The 16,632-nt window shown below is 40.0% G+C and overlaps 1 protein-coding gene across 1 annotated transcript in view; it reads left to right on the top strand.

The window, feature by feature from the left end:
- Positions 1–1,440: 1,440 nt before the first annotated feature.
- kcnh5b (potassium voltage-gated channel, subfamily H (eag-related), member 5b) overlaps positions 1,441–16,632 on the top strand; it is a 114,279-nt gene continuing 99,087 nt past the window's right edge. The window contains exons 1-3 of the mRNA XM_031727504.2: positions 1,441–1,566; positions 10,987–11,110; positions 14,008–14,114. Of these exons, the coding sequence (XP_031583364.2) occupies positions 1,494–1,566; positions 10,987–11,110; positions 14,008–14,114 (304 nt within the window). The 5' untranslated portion in view covers positions 1,441–1,493. The remainder of the gene's footprint in view (positions 1,567–10,986; positions 11,111–14,007; positions 14,115–16,632) is intronic.

Raw genomic sequence — 16,632 nt, 5'->3', positions numbered from 1 at the left:
GTGCAGTTTTTAGACCTGGTATGTACAGTGCAGTAGATACAATGTGGTGACGTCAGCATGAAGTGTGGTCTCTTGCTCCAGTGGAGGCCTTCTGCTCCCAGGTGCCCCATTAACCCTTTATGCAAGCTAATGAGCGTTCCTGGGGGAAGCTCGCAGAGGGAGACACTAGTTTTACTGCTTCATACTAAAGCAACTTACTGTTACTTATCTGCTCACTATTTTGAATTATTCTGCTAGATTTCTCTCATGTACCATGTTTGAATTAGGAAAGGAATTAGGAAGCACAGATAGCTTATTAAGGGTGGATGCAGGAAACAGCCAGCCTAAGATTAAAAAATGCATCTGTTGACAGCTCTAAATCTCACTGATTAACACACTATATCACTTCTGCTCAGTATGAATTGAAATAAAGTTAAAAAGGGGAATTTTGTGGTTGTTTGTTTCACTTGGCTCTTTATTTCTCCTGGCATTAATTCCTGCTGTGTTACAAGTTTGTCGATGAAAACCTGCCAGGTTTAACTCATTATATCTTCCTCCTTCCTCTAGTTGGGCCCTCTGCTACAGTAGACCAGCATTTGAGTTTTCCTTTCTGGTGCCTAAACAGATAAATTGTTAACCTCATATTCTTGATCTGTAGACTGTCGATGCTGTGTATCCTATAACTGTAGATAGAAGTGTCTTTGAAATCAACTTAAAAAGAACTGTATTATGATTTTAACACGCTTTTATGAATAGATCTTTTGAAAGAAATTGCCATGAAAATTTGATATCTGTAAACTGACCAAGTATAGCTGATTTATCAATAATCTACAGCTACCTTTTGGTCCTGTGGTTCTAGCTTCTCCATTGGAAGTATTTGCTGCTTTCTTTTAGTCTGGGCTGATTTTCTGTTTTCATAAATTCTTCTTCAATCTTAAAATTCATGAAACTATGACTGATTACCACCATTTTCTGTGATGTTGGAGAGCAAACAACAAATTAGTCAACAGAGGAAAACACTTGGCAGATTAACCATAATCAGAACAATAAGAAATAAATAAGCTGCAGTTCTAGTGCCAAATAATTTTAATTCTAATGTGCTATTGAGCAGTTATGTAAATTGTTTAAAAAATCTCATCAAAATGCAAATGAAAAACATAACTAGTCTGATATTGCCATCTGCGTTACTAAAGATGCAAACCGAATGTGTGATAAATATATAAAGGTTCCACTTATTGCTAAATATTAGTCAGCAAACATCATTTATTACACAAACATTACAGTACATCGTTATTTTGAAGAGCGAGCACTCCGCAGCCGACACGCATGCGTCCTGGAGCTCCGGGCAGGCAGCGGGATGTAGCGCCGCTGCTGTGGCTCAGTGCGCCCCGAGCATCCAGAGCGCACGGTTACAATGAGCTTCCCCATCGGTCCGACTGAGAGCCAGCGTCAGTACCGACATCCCAGCAGCAGACACACCGCCACAGACACCAGCTCCGTCCGCCCGCAGCAGGATGCCCGGGGGAAAGAGAGGGCTTGTGGCACCGCAAAACACTTTTCTGGAGAACATAGTCCGGCGTTCAAGTGGTGAGTCCACGCGTAGGAGCGAAGCTTGCTTTGGGTTTGGTTTTACCAGATCGCTTGGACCAGGACTTTGATGGAATACAGTGTGTGTGTGTGTGTGTGTGTGTGTGTGTGTGTGTGTGTGTGTGTTTTATATCAGTGCAACGAGGGAGGTTTGGAGGATATAACCAGATAAAGTCACTTTATACCTGCATTTATTTGTTTGCTCCCCGTGTAAGGCAACGTGAACCCGATATTATTCATCAGGTTCGGCCGGTGCCAGTCAAACCCAAGCAAGAGATTAAAAAAAAAGAAGCTGATTTCAGAAATGAGAATATTTTCCAATCACGTTGGATTTTGTTTGCGTTAAGGTCCCTCAACAGTTACAGTTTACGCACCGCCTTTAACTTTTCATGATAAATTATTGAGTTTATGCGAGGCCATTATGTCGCCAGTTTGTTATACAGTTTATTTGTAATAAACTCAAGTTATTATTATTATTATTGTTATTATTGTTATTATTATTATTATTACACGGGAACAGACTGAAAGGACTACACAGTGGTTTGAATGTTTTATAGCATGCTCCGTCATTATGTAATGCTGTAGCTGCGTTAGGTTTGGTTAGACGGAATGAACGATCTGCCTGGTTAAATAATAAAAACGTGCTTTCCCCCACTTTCCTTAAATTGCTAGGTATTACTCTGCATCACTGTTGACTGCTTTTTTTGGTATTCTTTGTGCACGAGAGAGAAACAAAGCAATCTAAATCTAAACTGCGCCTAGTCTTGGCACCGGCCTGAAAACGCGCTTTCGTCTCTATTAGACTGATTGCTTTCCTTTATCTTCCCAGAAAAGTCTGCGGGGTAATTGGCCGAAATGAAAGGACTGAGGAGGTTCAGGCTGTGTGGTGGTATTGAGGTCAAAAAGATGGTTCTGGAAAGGTGTTTCTGTCTCTTGACCTTAGTCAAAAAAACATTTGTTGTAGTTTCTCTCGTGTGTTATTTCGGGTTTTTTTTCTGTTTAAGAAGTGACAAAAGAAACTGTGGGATGAGTAGCAAAAGATGTTGATGTTGTACATTGTTCTCTGGCCTGTCAGCTCCTCCATACCTCAGGATTGATCTCAGGATTGAACAAAATCCATCAGAGACAGTCTCAGTAAGTGGATGGACAGTCACAGACAGCTTCAGTACACCTTGGCATTGATTGTCTAAGTCTCTGATGCTCTGCTGGAGTGCTGGAATATTTTTTTCCAAAACCATATTCATTTGATATTTGATATTTTAATTATGGTGGAGGAGAGTGCTGTCACATAAATGCGAAATCTCTCATAACTATTCAACTGAGTGGAGGTTAGTGACTGCAAAACCCACAGCACCTGGCTCACATCACTTTCAGATTTGGTGTTTATGAGCCCTACAGAAGTGAGCGTGGTTGTCTGTAACACTGACCACTTCACCAGTGTCAAAATGTTCTATCCCAGGATAAAGGCCTGAAAATACACCAATCACTCTTCCATCAAGGGCACAAGGAGAGCCAAAAAACCAGTAAAATTCAAATGTACGTTTTTACGTTTACAAATGTAAACTTAAATTTAAATGATGAAAGCAGCCAGAGTGTGTTAATGTAGACCTTCAGTGAGTAATGATGGGTATCCAACCCCAATTCCAAAAAATGGATCATGCTCAGATATCGCTTCTTCTTTGCAGCCTGGATTTGTGGCTGGTATGGTGAACTCTGCTCACAGACAACGATTTCTAGAAAATGATGCTGTGATTTCCGACAGCATCTCTGACATTCTTCAGTTTATAGACATTGTTTTTTTTGCAGATTGAGGTGAACCTCTGCCCATCATCACTTCTGAGAAACTCTCCCTCCCTAAGACGCTCTTTTTATATCCAATCATGTTACTGACCAGTTAACAAATGTTCCTTTAGCAGTTTGTTTTACTTTTCCAGCCCTCTGCATGTTCTGTTTCACTAAATCTATGAAATGTCACTGAAGTCTTTCTGGTTTGTGCATGCATATCCACTATCCCTCCTCTGCACGTCCAAACCATCTCAGATTTGCCTCTCTAACTTTGTCGCCCAACCTCTACTCTACATCCTCTTCATAGCTGCAATCGCTTCCTCCTTGGTGTTCCTCTTCACTTCGTTATTCGTTAACTTTCCTCCATCCACCCTTGTCTCTCTCTCATTTCCTTCATTCATCAGCTCCTCAAAACACTAACATTTTCTCAGGACACGCTCTTCACTCATTAGTACATTTCCATCTCTATCCTCAATCGCTCTAACCTGCTGCACATCCTTTCCAGCCTGAGCTTGCTGCCTACCCAGTTAGTACAAGATATGCAAATCACAGCATTCTGTTTTGTTTTATATTTTAAAAAGCATCCTAATTTTTTGGAGTTGGGGTTTTATTTCCAGCTGGAAGTTCAGCACTGCTAAGCAGCTCCTGCCATTTTTAAGGATGTTGGAATGTGTTGGTAGGATAAGCTCTTATAGCACAACAGATTAAAAACCCCCCAAAAACTGAAGCATTGTTTGTATTTAAAAGTATTATTTCTTTCATTGGGCTTTAATATAAATTTAACAGTAACAGGTTTCATAGCCTGTCACACAGTTCTCTGAAAATTAAATCAGGCCTGTTAACTCTGGAATAATTTATTAAAAGTGGGTTTTAATAAAGTCCCACGATGGCTTTACAGTTTTTCTTCAGGTGCTCCCGCGGTATCTGCCTTCAGGCAGCCATACTGGGCAGATACCACAGCCCAGCTAACGACTTGGCTGGGATGAAAGAGGAGAGTGGGAAAAGGTCAAGATGATTCAATGTGGGGGTTTTTTTTTGCGTGTGTGTGGCATTAAGTCTTACTCAGCACTTTAATTTCAAAGAGCCCACAGGAGGCTGCAGTCATCAGGTTTCAGGCTTAAAACAAGAAGGTGATAAATTAAGTAACTCCCGTCCCCTTTAGTGCTGAAAAATCTGTTAAGTAATTGTTTGGAAAGTGATGCAGAGAACAGATGAGGCTGATATTGTTCCGGACTCTTCTGTCCGTCTCACACCTTACCCATGATGCGGATTTTTTTGGGGATCATTTTTCCTCTCCATCAGCATGTAAGCCTGAAGCATTTTGCACTAAATTCAATAAAAAAGTTATTTTAATCAAATGCCTGCTTCAAACTAAACTTTTGGATGAATGAAAAATCTTGAGATGTTCTCCTGTGGGTGGTGCCAGAGAACACATCATATTAATCTCACTGGAGATGGTGGAAGGTGGACAAGACCAGGTGAAAGTCTCAGATGTATTGTTCATTTATTAGATTGTTACTTAAGACATCTGAGACTCATGTAAGACTTAGTTTTAATCAGGTTGCTGAACTCTGAATAAGATTTGAGGTTATGCTTCACTGAGCTGGGTATAAGTAAACTCACACCAAAGTCCTCCTAGAAGCAAGTCTCACAACTTAGCAGCCATCTTGAAACATAAACATATATGAATGAAAGCTGCATGTATGTAATAAGCAACCAAATCTCATAAAAATGCTGTGAAAGTTTAAGTTTTAACCCCTTCATTTTTTATTTTTTTTTTGCTTTGTGCATTTAAAAATCTTCAGTTTTCCTGAAACCACACACGTGACCATTTCCACTTTCTGTGGGGTGTTTGAATGTTTTCTCTGGGTACTCTGGTTTCCTCTCACAGTCCAAAGACACGCAGTTTGTGGGGTCAGGTTAACTGGTGATTCTAAGTTGGACGTAGGTGTGAATGGTCTGTCTCTGTATAATCCCACCTCTTGCCCTATGGTAGCTGGGATAGGCTCCACTACCTGGAAGTGGATTGATGGAAGTTTCCAGCTAATCTTCTGTTGTGGGACACTGATTCAAAGGTTTTATTTCACACAAATAATATCCCTGCCGAGCTCTAAAGAACCCACCCTATACAGTATTTGGATTTTCTTTTCCATTGAATCCAGGAAAAAAATAAATAGCTACAGTCAAGTTTAAAAATATCATCTGTGATGCTTCCACAACCACAAAAACAAAATTCAAGGTGTTTTTACAAGCCATGTCCTGTTTGGATATGGCCTTCCCTTCCTCATTTTTCATGTTGTAGAAGCGCTCTCTCATAACAGGAGGGGCCGTTAAAAGAAAAAAAAAAAACAACTTCTCTTCTTGTAGCAGGAAAGAAAAACGTGTCAGTGGAGACATAAAATCAGTGAGAATATCATTAAAAAATAAAGCCACTGAAAACCAGCCCCAGGTGATACTTTGACTGTCAGCCTGCTGTTATGGCTTCATGAAGATAGTTAATATTATAAAAGGTCACCATTCCCCTTTGAATATACTCGCGCACTTTTAAATGCCATCTATATGCTTTTCCAGTATATCTGTGGTCACATGATCATTGTAAGGCGTTCAGCTGATGAGCAGTTTTTAAAAAATATACAATTGTTAAAAAATCAAATATCACCCAGTCAGTGCTGGCAGACCAATGCAGTAATAATAGAAGTTTTCCCCTGACTACAGCAAGATCGTTTTTATGATCCCTTTTTTTTTAATCATTAGATGGCTGACTGGTGAAATCAATAGAGTGTGCTGCTTGAGGGTTTTACTCATCAGTCTGTAAATGGCTGAAAGAGCTGCTGACACACCTTCAACAACTCATCCGCTCGTGTCTCACTGCAGAAATGTTATTGTCTTTCTGGAGCTTAAATGCTGTTTCACAGAGTTTTCCTCCCTGCTGTAAATGTAGAACAGGTGGAAATACCGCTTTTTGTGCATACATGCAGTCTTATTTGATTGGCTGCTACAGTATCTTTTCATCCTAAAATCCAGCCTTTTACCAGCCAACTGTTTTTATTTTGGAAGAGAGGAGTCTCTCTGAGTTACCAGGACGATATTCCTGGCAGGTGATAAGGGACATCGCTGGTTTTGCAAGTTCATTCCAAATACTGCTGTCTGTTTTTTGACTTCTCAGACATGTTAACCAGTGAGTTAGTTTCATAACTATCCATTCTCTTCCGCTTATCCAATTCAGGCCCACATTGGGGTTGGAGCCTATCCCAGCTGTCTTAAATCAGCGGTCCCCAACCTTTTTTGCGCCACGGACCCGTTTAATGTCAGACAATGTTTTCACGGACCGGCCTTTCAGGTGTCGCGGATAAATACAACAAAATAAAATGATACGACCAAGACAAAACCTGTGGTATTTTGTAAATATAATAATAAACGTTAATTCACTGTGTAATTCTGTAACTTTATTAGCAGCGTCCTCCTGAAATGCGCCAACAATATTGAGAGCAACATCCTCCTTTCTGCCCCTTAATACTCTCTGGTCGCTATGGTAATGCATAAATATTTCTTTCAAAATAAGACACACAAATACAACACGGGAAAACCATAAATTTCACACCCGAGCCTCGTCTCTCGCGGCCAGGTACCAAATAACTCACGGACCAGTACAGGTCTGTGGCCCAGGGGTTGGGGACCGCTGTCTTAGGGTGAGAGGCGAGAGACAGTTAGCCTAACATAGAGACAACCATTTGGGCACCTATGGGCACCTAGAAACATCATTTAACCTAACCCCACTAACTGCATGTCTCTGGGCTGTGGGAGGAAGCCGAAGTACCTGGAGAGAACGCAAACACGGGTTGAACATGCGCCACACAGAAAGACCCTGGCCTGATGGTGGAAAAGGAGGTGTATGCTGTGAGGCAACAGTGCTAATCACTGCACCACCATGCTGCCCTTAAATATACTTTAGATAATTAGTAACTATTACAGTGAACCTTTATTTACTTTGTTAACATTATGATATTGTTATTTTCTGTAATCACCTACTTTTGAATGGAAAGAGCCTTGAAAATGAAACAGTTGTTACTAATTTCTTGCTCGTGTGTTTTGTTTTGATTTCGAGGAGATGCAAACATTGGAGATATTTAGCTGAAGTCTTGTGGGATTTCCTTATGCAGCAGCCGACTGTCAGCTTGAGGATGTTTAGGTATATAAAACAGACAGCAACAGGAGAGTTTGGGAGATGTGTTGTGCACGGCTTAACAATGAAAAGGTTATTTACTTTAAAAGCTCAGCTGCCTCTTTAGCTCAGCAGGTGAGCAGACAACCTCGTGGCCAGAGTGCAGCAGCCTGGGTTCAAGTAACCCATGGACCTTTGCAGCATGTCTTCCCTCTTCTCTCTCTCCCCCTTTTCTGTCTAATTTCACTGCTTTACTATCTAATAAATGCAAACATGCCAAAAAAAAAAACCCCCTTAAAAGATCATCTCAGCCCATTATGATTAGGATTTTATTTTTGTGTGTTTGGCTATCAGTTATGTATATTATTAAATGGTTCAGCAATATCTGGGTATTTCATAGCAGGAAGAGCAGTCATGGCTTTTCCAAAAACAAGATGGTAAAAGTTGATACACTAGATGGCTTTTACTTTGAAAAGCAAAGGAATTAAACAAAGTTTTGGCCTACCCTGCAGTGCTGCTGATTGGGCTGTGTTTAGTGCGATAGGTTGATGCATAACTCATGAGCAGTGATAATTGGTTGGGTTAGGCACAAGGAGGGAATCAGAGGCACAGTGGGGCCAGAGCCATCAAGTAAGTAAATCTTTCTCACAGGCTGTTTTAATTTCAAGTAAAGGAATAATTATGTGTTTTGTTTTATTTCATGGTTGTACACAAACAATACCCGTCCTCCATATTTCTTTAGTCATAGTTGCTCCTGATAAAGACTCATTTATCATTTTTAGCTTTGTATTGAAATGTAGGTCTTTTCACAAGTGTAGCCTTTTTTACTGGTCATTGGAGCACAGGCGCTACACCTCAAATACATTAAGAGTAAAAAACTGAACCTCGCTACTCCTGAAACCCAGTGTGTGTGTGTTTTAATATAATCCAGATAATTTATGTACAAAAATTGAATATGTCATTGGGACTGTTCACATCTGTTAAACTTAAGCAGCATTATGATGTGCATGAGATTTGTACAGCTAATTGTTAAACAGTCAAAGCCTTCTGCATTGTTCTCCTCAGTGACCAAGCTATCACCATGCAGAATATATCAAATGAATTATTAATGTTTGTGTGGTTATAAAGGGAAAGGAGAAAGGGCAAGAAGCTGCTGGTGGTATTTTTCCTCTGCCCTGATGTTTCTGCAGTCTCATTTGTGCCAGACTGTAGCTGCTGGGTAACTCATTCAGGTTGAACAAGGCGGTTGGGGAGGTTTATGATTTTCTCACTCATTCTTATAGATTGCATGTTTGGGGGGAATTTGTGATCATTCTTGTTTATAAGCCGATGTCTATTATTTATTTTGTCCTTATAAGTTAAACTGACTTAAAGAATCAGGTTCAGATGACTTTTGTATCTATAAAGTTGGACCAAATATTCATGATGCAGATGTGTTTTTCTATCTGATAAGCTAAACAATAAATAAAATCAAAACAGTCATAAACACTAACAAAATATATAGCATACTATACATGGTATACTGTAGTTTAAGACCCAAAAAAGGTGGAGGAAAGGGCGTGTAACATCTCAAATATATCAAGTGTTCAGGGGGATTGAATTCAAATGTATCTTCAACTCCACTGAATCATTAAGGTTAGAGCTTCGATCCCTGCCGATCCCCGGCATGCCAAGCATCCTCGGGCAAGATACTAACCCCAAGTTTTCTCCGATGCATCCATCGGAGTATGAATGAGTGTGAATGTTAGATAGTAAGCATAGAAGGAAGTGCTTGTGTGAATGGGTGAATGTGCTTGTTATAGCTTTGAGTGCTCAGGGGGAGTAGAAAAGCGCTATATAAGAATAAGTCCATTTACCCCTTAAAATCATGGATGAGACACTGAAGACGGATCATGGATCTTCCAGCATGGCAATGACCCAAAACATTTTGCTCAGGCACCAAAGGAGTAGCTAAAGAAGAAGCACATTAAGGTCACGGAGAAGCCTAACCAGTCTCCAGACCTCAGTCATCAGGAAAATCTGTGGAGGATGTAAAGCTTGGAGTTGCCAAACAGCAGCCAGGAACCCTAAAGGATTCAGAGAGTTTCTGTAAACAGGAGATGACCAAAATCCCTCCGGAGATGTGTGCAAACCTAAGAAATATCTTACTGCTGTGCTTGCCAACAAAGGTCTCTCCAACAAGTACTCAGTCATGAGTCATGTTTTGTTTGGCGATCAACTACTTATTTCACTCAGTGACATGCAATCAGTCAAACGTTTAGCAATGTGTTTTTGGATTTTTGGTTAATATTCTGTCTCTCTCCATTAAAATAAAACTACATAAAAATTAGAGATTGTTCATTAAGTGAAGTTTATGGAAGTGAGGAAACTTACAAATTTAGCAGAGGATCAAATAATTATTTAAGTTTCACAAAACCTTGGCCCGGCTCTGGTAAGGACTATTCATCAAGTGTTGTTTTATAAACTGGAAACGTAAAGCCTGCTCGTGCTTTACATGTGATTAGTTTGGCCATAGACACTTTGGCTTCCCCGTCTTGATTAAAGTCGTCTGGCGGAGTCTTTGGTTTAATAAAAAAACGCTCGAAGGCTAAAACGATAAGAATTAAACTGCTCAGACTACTGCAACATTATCGGTACTCAGTACCCAGCAGTTGAAAGCATCACTACTGAGACTGAAAAATCATAATAGTCTGATGATTTTTTTTCCACTGAAAATCTCGTCAAGTAATCGAGTGTAATGAAAGCAGAGGGCCAAAAGCTCGAGATGATTCAGGCTGACTGTCTTGAAGTAAGCCTTACTCAGCTCTTTATCCCAAAGGGCACACATACGGCTGCAGCTTTTAAGTTCAGAGTTTTTGAAGTCTGTCTTACTGCATGCTCGCTCACAGAGTTATTGCTTGCTGTAATCGTTCCTCCTCATGTTAGCAGTGCAGCTTGTCCCCTCCGCTGTGAGAAGTTGTTTCAGAGTTAGTCTTTTTAGTGTAAAACACCCTCTATACCTGCTTTTAGCTTTATTGATGGTCAAACAATTTCCTCTGGTTTAATAGCTTTGCAACAAGAACTCTAACAAATCGGTTTAAAGTCGAATCACTTTTTTGTGGTTTGTGCTAAACAAAGTCTCACATGAGTAAAGTGATTGCTGTCAAAGTTCATTACTAGTATAATAATGTAGTATATTTAAAGCAAAGCTTAAAGAACCTTTACAATCAGTTTTCACAGATCAATTAAAGTATGTATCCTCTGAAATTCTGAGGTCCTCAAACCAGAAACTCTCCTTTAATCTCGTCCCACTAAGACTACAAACAGAACAACATGTTGGCTTCATGAAGAGCAAAACCAAAGCTGACACGGCCAGTCTAACACATCTTTATCCAATCCTCCTCAGAGGCTAAGAAGCTTTGTAGCCTTTTATCTGTTATTTATATTTGATGCTGTCTGGAGCTGATGTTCTGTCTTTCCTGTCTGTCTGTCAGAGACCAGCTTTCTCCTGGGAAACGCCCAGATCGTGGAGTGGCCCATAGTTTACAGTAATGACGGATTCTGCAAGCTGTCTGGCTTCCACAGAGCCGAGGTCATGCAGAAGAGCAGCACATGCAGGTACAAGTCAAATTAGATTTTATATCATTGCCAGACATTTGAAGTGGACCTGATATGTTTTTATTTGTTTTCTGACATATATTTACTGTTGCACTGAAGGATGCTCATATTAAAAATATCTGAAAGTTCAGGTAATAAGGTTATGAGTCCGAAAAACTTAGTAAAACTTAGTTGTTTGAGCCTAATGTCTGGAAGGAACAGCCAATCTGAAGAAGGTGGGCTAAAACACACAGTGGGTTGATTGAGGGGTGCATCAAGGTCCAGCATGAGATCAGCTATTTTGAACTTTGAATCATGCAGAGCTACTGTCTTTGAATCCAAGAAGAAAAAAGGTGGAAATAAGAATAGGTCCATTTTAAAGACTGTAAATATGCACATATTGTTGTGTAACACAGCATTATTAGTTATAGCGTGGTAATGGAGCAATAATCCAATCCCAGTTTAGCTATATATGCATTAAATTTCATCTTCACATTTGCATACAGTTCTTTGCTGAATTTCTAGTAGACTCATATGTCTTATTTAGCTCCCGGGTTTATGCATTTTTAATGGTTTATTCTTCAGTGAGAGTGGGACTCATAAAAAACCAATATATATATATATATTTTTTTTAAAAAGCGCTATACAAATACAGGCCATTACCATTTACCATTTTTCAACACTATTGTATTTATAACCACACCAGACTAGCCATGATTCATTGCTTTTCAGCTCAAACCCTGTCACTTTCAAAGTTCTCTATTTAGCCTGCAAAGATACACACAAACAAAGAAAAGGTTTCAAAGTGGCGATTGTTTTGCACCTCCTTAATGCTGTCCTCCTCTAGTCAAGTAGTGCTGCTCTGGAGACCTGTTTACATGATACTAACCCCTTGTGCACACAAAACTGTGCAGCTCAGCAGAGTCACACTGCCAGAAAAAAAAGAAAAGAAAGAAAACGTCTTGTTTTGAAAGAGAGGAAGTAGAGAGAGGATGGCACACCACTCAGTGAGTGTCTGAAATGAATCCAATCTGGAGCTGTCAGGGGAGCTCTTCCCGGTCCACCTCGAGGATGGTACCCTGCTCGCCTGTCAGTCAAGATGTTTTAAAATTTGACTCCCTTTCCTCAGGCTGCTCTCAGATGTGACTGGAGGGTGGTGTGTGTGTGTGTGTGGGGGGGGGGGGGTCGGCCTTGACTAGCCTGCAGCTAAAAAGACTCCATTCGGACACTGAGCTGAGTGAGAACAGAGACACGGATTTATCCCTGTGCTTCCTGCTGCTCTGGGCCGAAGAGGACGCTGAGACTGACAATGCGCTCAGTCGTGACACTGAGAGGATTGAAGAGGCCACTGAGAGCTTAAACTTACAGGCTGCTGCCAAACTGATGGAAGACAGCAGCCTGTTAATGGGGTCCAGAGACATTTCTTTTTCTTTTTAGTCTTTTAACTGTGGTACAAAAGGTATGAATCTGTAACAGTGGTGCAGATGTGCTGACATTTCACATAAAATTCGAATAGCAGTAAGTCAAGGAAAAAACAAAACAATTTTACAAAAAGTGAAGGTAGACCTCTTCAGCTGGGAATTGAAGATGAAACATTATGCAATACAAATTGCTGTTCTTTTGTTTTTGGATTTTTGTCAGCCAACCTACAAAGGACTCGTGTCTTAGACCGGTCCCATAGGCCGATCACCACACCACTGCAAGTGTATTGCTGGATTTCCCAGTAATTCAACATGCAAATGTGGAAAGCCAAAGCCCGTGAGAGCAGGAGACCCCCATACAGAACAAGAAAGATATGACATTAATTAACTTAAGAACTGTGGGCAGATTAAGCAGCTTTAGTCTGCCCACACTGATTCACAGATTCACTTATTGGATGGATAGAAAGGCCAGCGCAGGATGTGGGCTGGCACTGACAACAGCTAATCCTAAACTAATGCTGTGCTTGATTTTTCACATCATTTCACTGAACTATTTCCCTGTATGTCTGTCTTCAGCTCGCAGTAAGACCAGGTTGAATTTTCCACTCTGCTTACTAATATGTCTGACATCACTGGTGACATCATTGCTAGAAGGCGACATTCAACTTTGGCCTATTCCATTAGAGGTTAGGGGCTGGGGTTAGATGTCAAATCCCAGTTTTCTGAAAATGTCCAATTTCTGTGTAAAAAGGTCCTAAGTTTGGATCCAGTCTGGGGTCTTTCCATGTGGGGCTTTAGCCTTTCTTTGGTAGACCTGTCCGGGGTGTACCCTGCCTCTTGTTGTATGATAGCTGCGGTTGGCTCCTGCATCCCTGATTTGGATTTAAAAAAATGGATGGCTATACTTTGCATTTCTAACCAAATGATGTTGAAATTTAATAAAATCCTCATTTTAAGGTCTTTGGTGAAGCTGGAAGAAAACATAAAAGCATTTACTGACCTCAAGGATGAACTGATCAAGATCTGGTCACTGAGTTTTTGTGTGTATTAAGGAAAGATCAAATGAAAGTCTAAACTGGTTTTTCATTTTCAAATGGTCAAAGGTCACCTGCACTGTGGCAGTATAATGGATAAAATGGTGACTGAATTTGTGCCCACACTGAAAAGTACAAATGTGTGTGGATGTGCAAATTGGAACTGGAATTGGATGTCGGAAAACAAAGTAGGAGAAATATATAAATGTTCCCTTTATGGAATGATTACAGCCCTGGCCCAATCTGCACTCACATCACTGTGAGCCCAATTTATCCTTAGCTGTTGCATCACTTTATTCTATTGAACCAAACATAAAAATTAATGGAGTTTTGATGGTGAGATAACACATCGACAGTACCATTAATAACATATATGAAATATCATACAGAGGTATGAAAGACTGAAGGGGTCAGGTCAGGATTGATTGTTGCAGTTTCTCATATTGCTCATTTCCCTTCACAGTTTTATGTACGGAGAGCTGACAGACAAGAAGACCATCGATAAAGTCAGACAGACGTTCGACAATTATGAATCTAACTGCTTTGAAATCCTGCTGTACAGAAAGAACAGTGAGTGTTCACTTCAATTATTTCTTGATGTGTCTCATCATGTCTTTTATATATTTTTTAACACATATACATTACTGATAGCCTTCTGTCTGCATTGTTGTCATCATTTCTATCAGTGAGTTTTCAGTTGAGTTCAGTTAATAATATGGTTTTAATGAACTTCCTCTACAGTCTCAAGTTCAGTTATGTTTTTGTATTCTGATTTCAACATTCTATCACTCGATTATTTCTGATGAATATGCACGTTTTTTTTTCATTTTTGTTTGATTTTACATGTGCTTGACAGACTTCAGTACACCATGTTTGAATTATAGATTTTTTTATTTATATGTCTTTAAAGATGTGAGAATTAAATCACTGCTCATGTTAGATAAAGGCAATAAATGGAGGGCAGATACAATTTGATAAAATGAATTTAAAAATGTAAACATCGTGTTGTCGACTGTGCGGTGTATTTGAACAATAGTAAATTATACCAACTGGGCATAACGTTATGACCACCTGCCTTGCCTCATCCAACTTGACCTGGTGCCAGGGTTTCTCATGTAAGTGACGCAGATGTATCCGGTTTTCCACACAATGTAAAACATTCATCATCACCTTCTTCCATTCCGCCGTGGTTCAATGCTGATGCTCACATGGCCATTGTTGGTGCTTTCGGCATGGATAGTAGTCAGCGTGGTCACCCTGACTGGTCTGCGGCTATGCAGCCCCATACAGAACAAATTGTGATGTACTGTGAATTCTGACATGTTTCTATCAGAACCAACTTTAACTTTACTGGCAATTTGAGCTACAATAGCTCATCTGTTGGATCACATGGGACATAGTTCGCTCCCCACATGACTGCCCATGACCCTGTTGCTGGTTCACCACTGTTCTTTCTGTGGGCCACTTTTGATAGATACTATCCACTACAGAAAAAACCCAGAAGAGCTGCAGTTTTGGACCCAGTCACCGTCACAGGTCCTTGTGAAAGTCGCTTAAATCTTTAAGCTTGCCTCTTTTTCCTTATTCTAACACATTAACTTTGAGGACTAAATGGACTCTTTATCTCTATCCGGTCTTTAAGTCTGAGCTGTGTCCGGGTCCAAACTCCGCTTCGGGTCCCAAAGTCAAACAAACACTGCAGCATCACTGAGATTTTAAAAACTGTATAGATTCTGTCATCTTTAATAAAATGATCAGTGTGGCTGCTCTACCAGGTGTAACAATTAAGTTTAACATTCAGGCATCCTTGAAAACAGATTTTATGAAGTTTACCAGAGTTAGAAGTTAGCAGGGAGTTAGCTTGCTAGTTTCCATCTAAACATAATATACCATCTTCTGACTGAGGGATTTCTGAAACAAATTAAAGCATACAGCTCTGTTATCACTTCTGACATAAATGAAGACAGAAAACTAAACAGCAGTGACATTTGTAGGGCTACTGAAGTTGGGCTAGCTGGTATATAATGATGTGCTACGTGGTGACTAGCTACACAGCTAGGGTTAGCATACTATAGTATAAACACATCTGAACAACTGAGATAATCCATCCACAATATGAGGTTAGTCATTAATATACTGCTGCATGGGCTGGGCTGTAATTACATCATAAGGTTTTAAAAATTGAGCTTTAGAATGAACAGTGGTAATAAAAACTGAGAGAGGCGGACAGTGATTACAGCCTTTTTTTAGAGGCTTCTTCAGATGAAATAGAACAAGATACAAAGCATTAAAACACGTTAAAAACACAACAGCCTTAATAAACACAGAGTGGTTTGGACCCGGACGCAGGGTTCATATGTCATCATATGTCATCGCTTAAAGACCGGATATCCCACCCACTAACAGGAGCCATGAGCCATTCACTTTACCTGTCACTTTACCTGTCAGTGCTTATAATGTCATACCTGAGAGATACTAGATCAGTGTCCGACAAGCTGGACCTACAAAATTGTCTTGGTCCATCTTTGAGTGCAGAATGGAGAAGGAAATGTTGAAATAAAAGCTTTTAACATGACACAAATTTGACGACAAATTATGAGAGCAGGGCCCTCATAGAGGCTTTCGTGTAGTGCGTGAATGAGGAGAATTCTTTATGTGTGAAGTATCTTCTCTTCTTTTCCTTAGTACACGTTTGTTTTGCTTCTTTATCTATTATCTTCCTTAGGGTGCCATCCACTGCCCCCTTAAAAGCTGAAAGAATATCACTTTGACCTCTGACACATCCACTTAGTTCAATTGCCATGTTTACCACTATCACAAAGTACCCAAGTGCCATGTGAGTGCTGGTTGAGTGGAAGGACTCAACTCAGCCTTTTGTACTAATGAGTTAGCATGTTCATTGCCACAAAATTGCTTAAATTTGAAAGCAAGAAAGCAGAATATGATATTTCTTTTTATCCCCATGCCAGAATGACTTGAAATGAAATGAAATTTTATTTATATAGCACCAAATCACAACAACAGTCATCTCAAGGTGTTTTATATTGTAAGGTAAAGACCCTACAATCAGACGACCCCCTATGAGCAA

Source organism: Oreochromis aureus, linkage group 19 (genome assembly GCF_013358895.1).
Source record: "Oreochromis aureus strain Israel breed Guangdong linkage group 19, ZZ_aureus, whole genome shotgun sequence".
NCBI classification, from domain to species: domain Eukaryota; kingdom Metazoa; phylum Chordata; class Actinopteri; order Cichliformes; family Cichlidae; genus Oreochromis; species Oreochromis aureus.
This window is presented reverse-complemented; position numbering and strand designations above follow the sequence as displayed.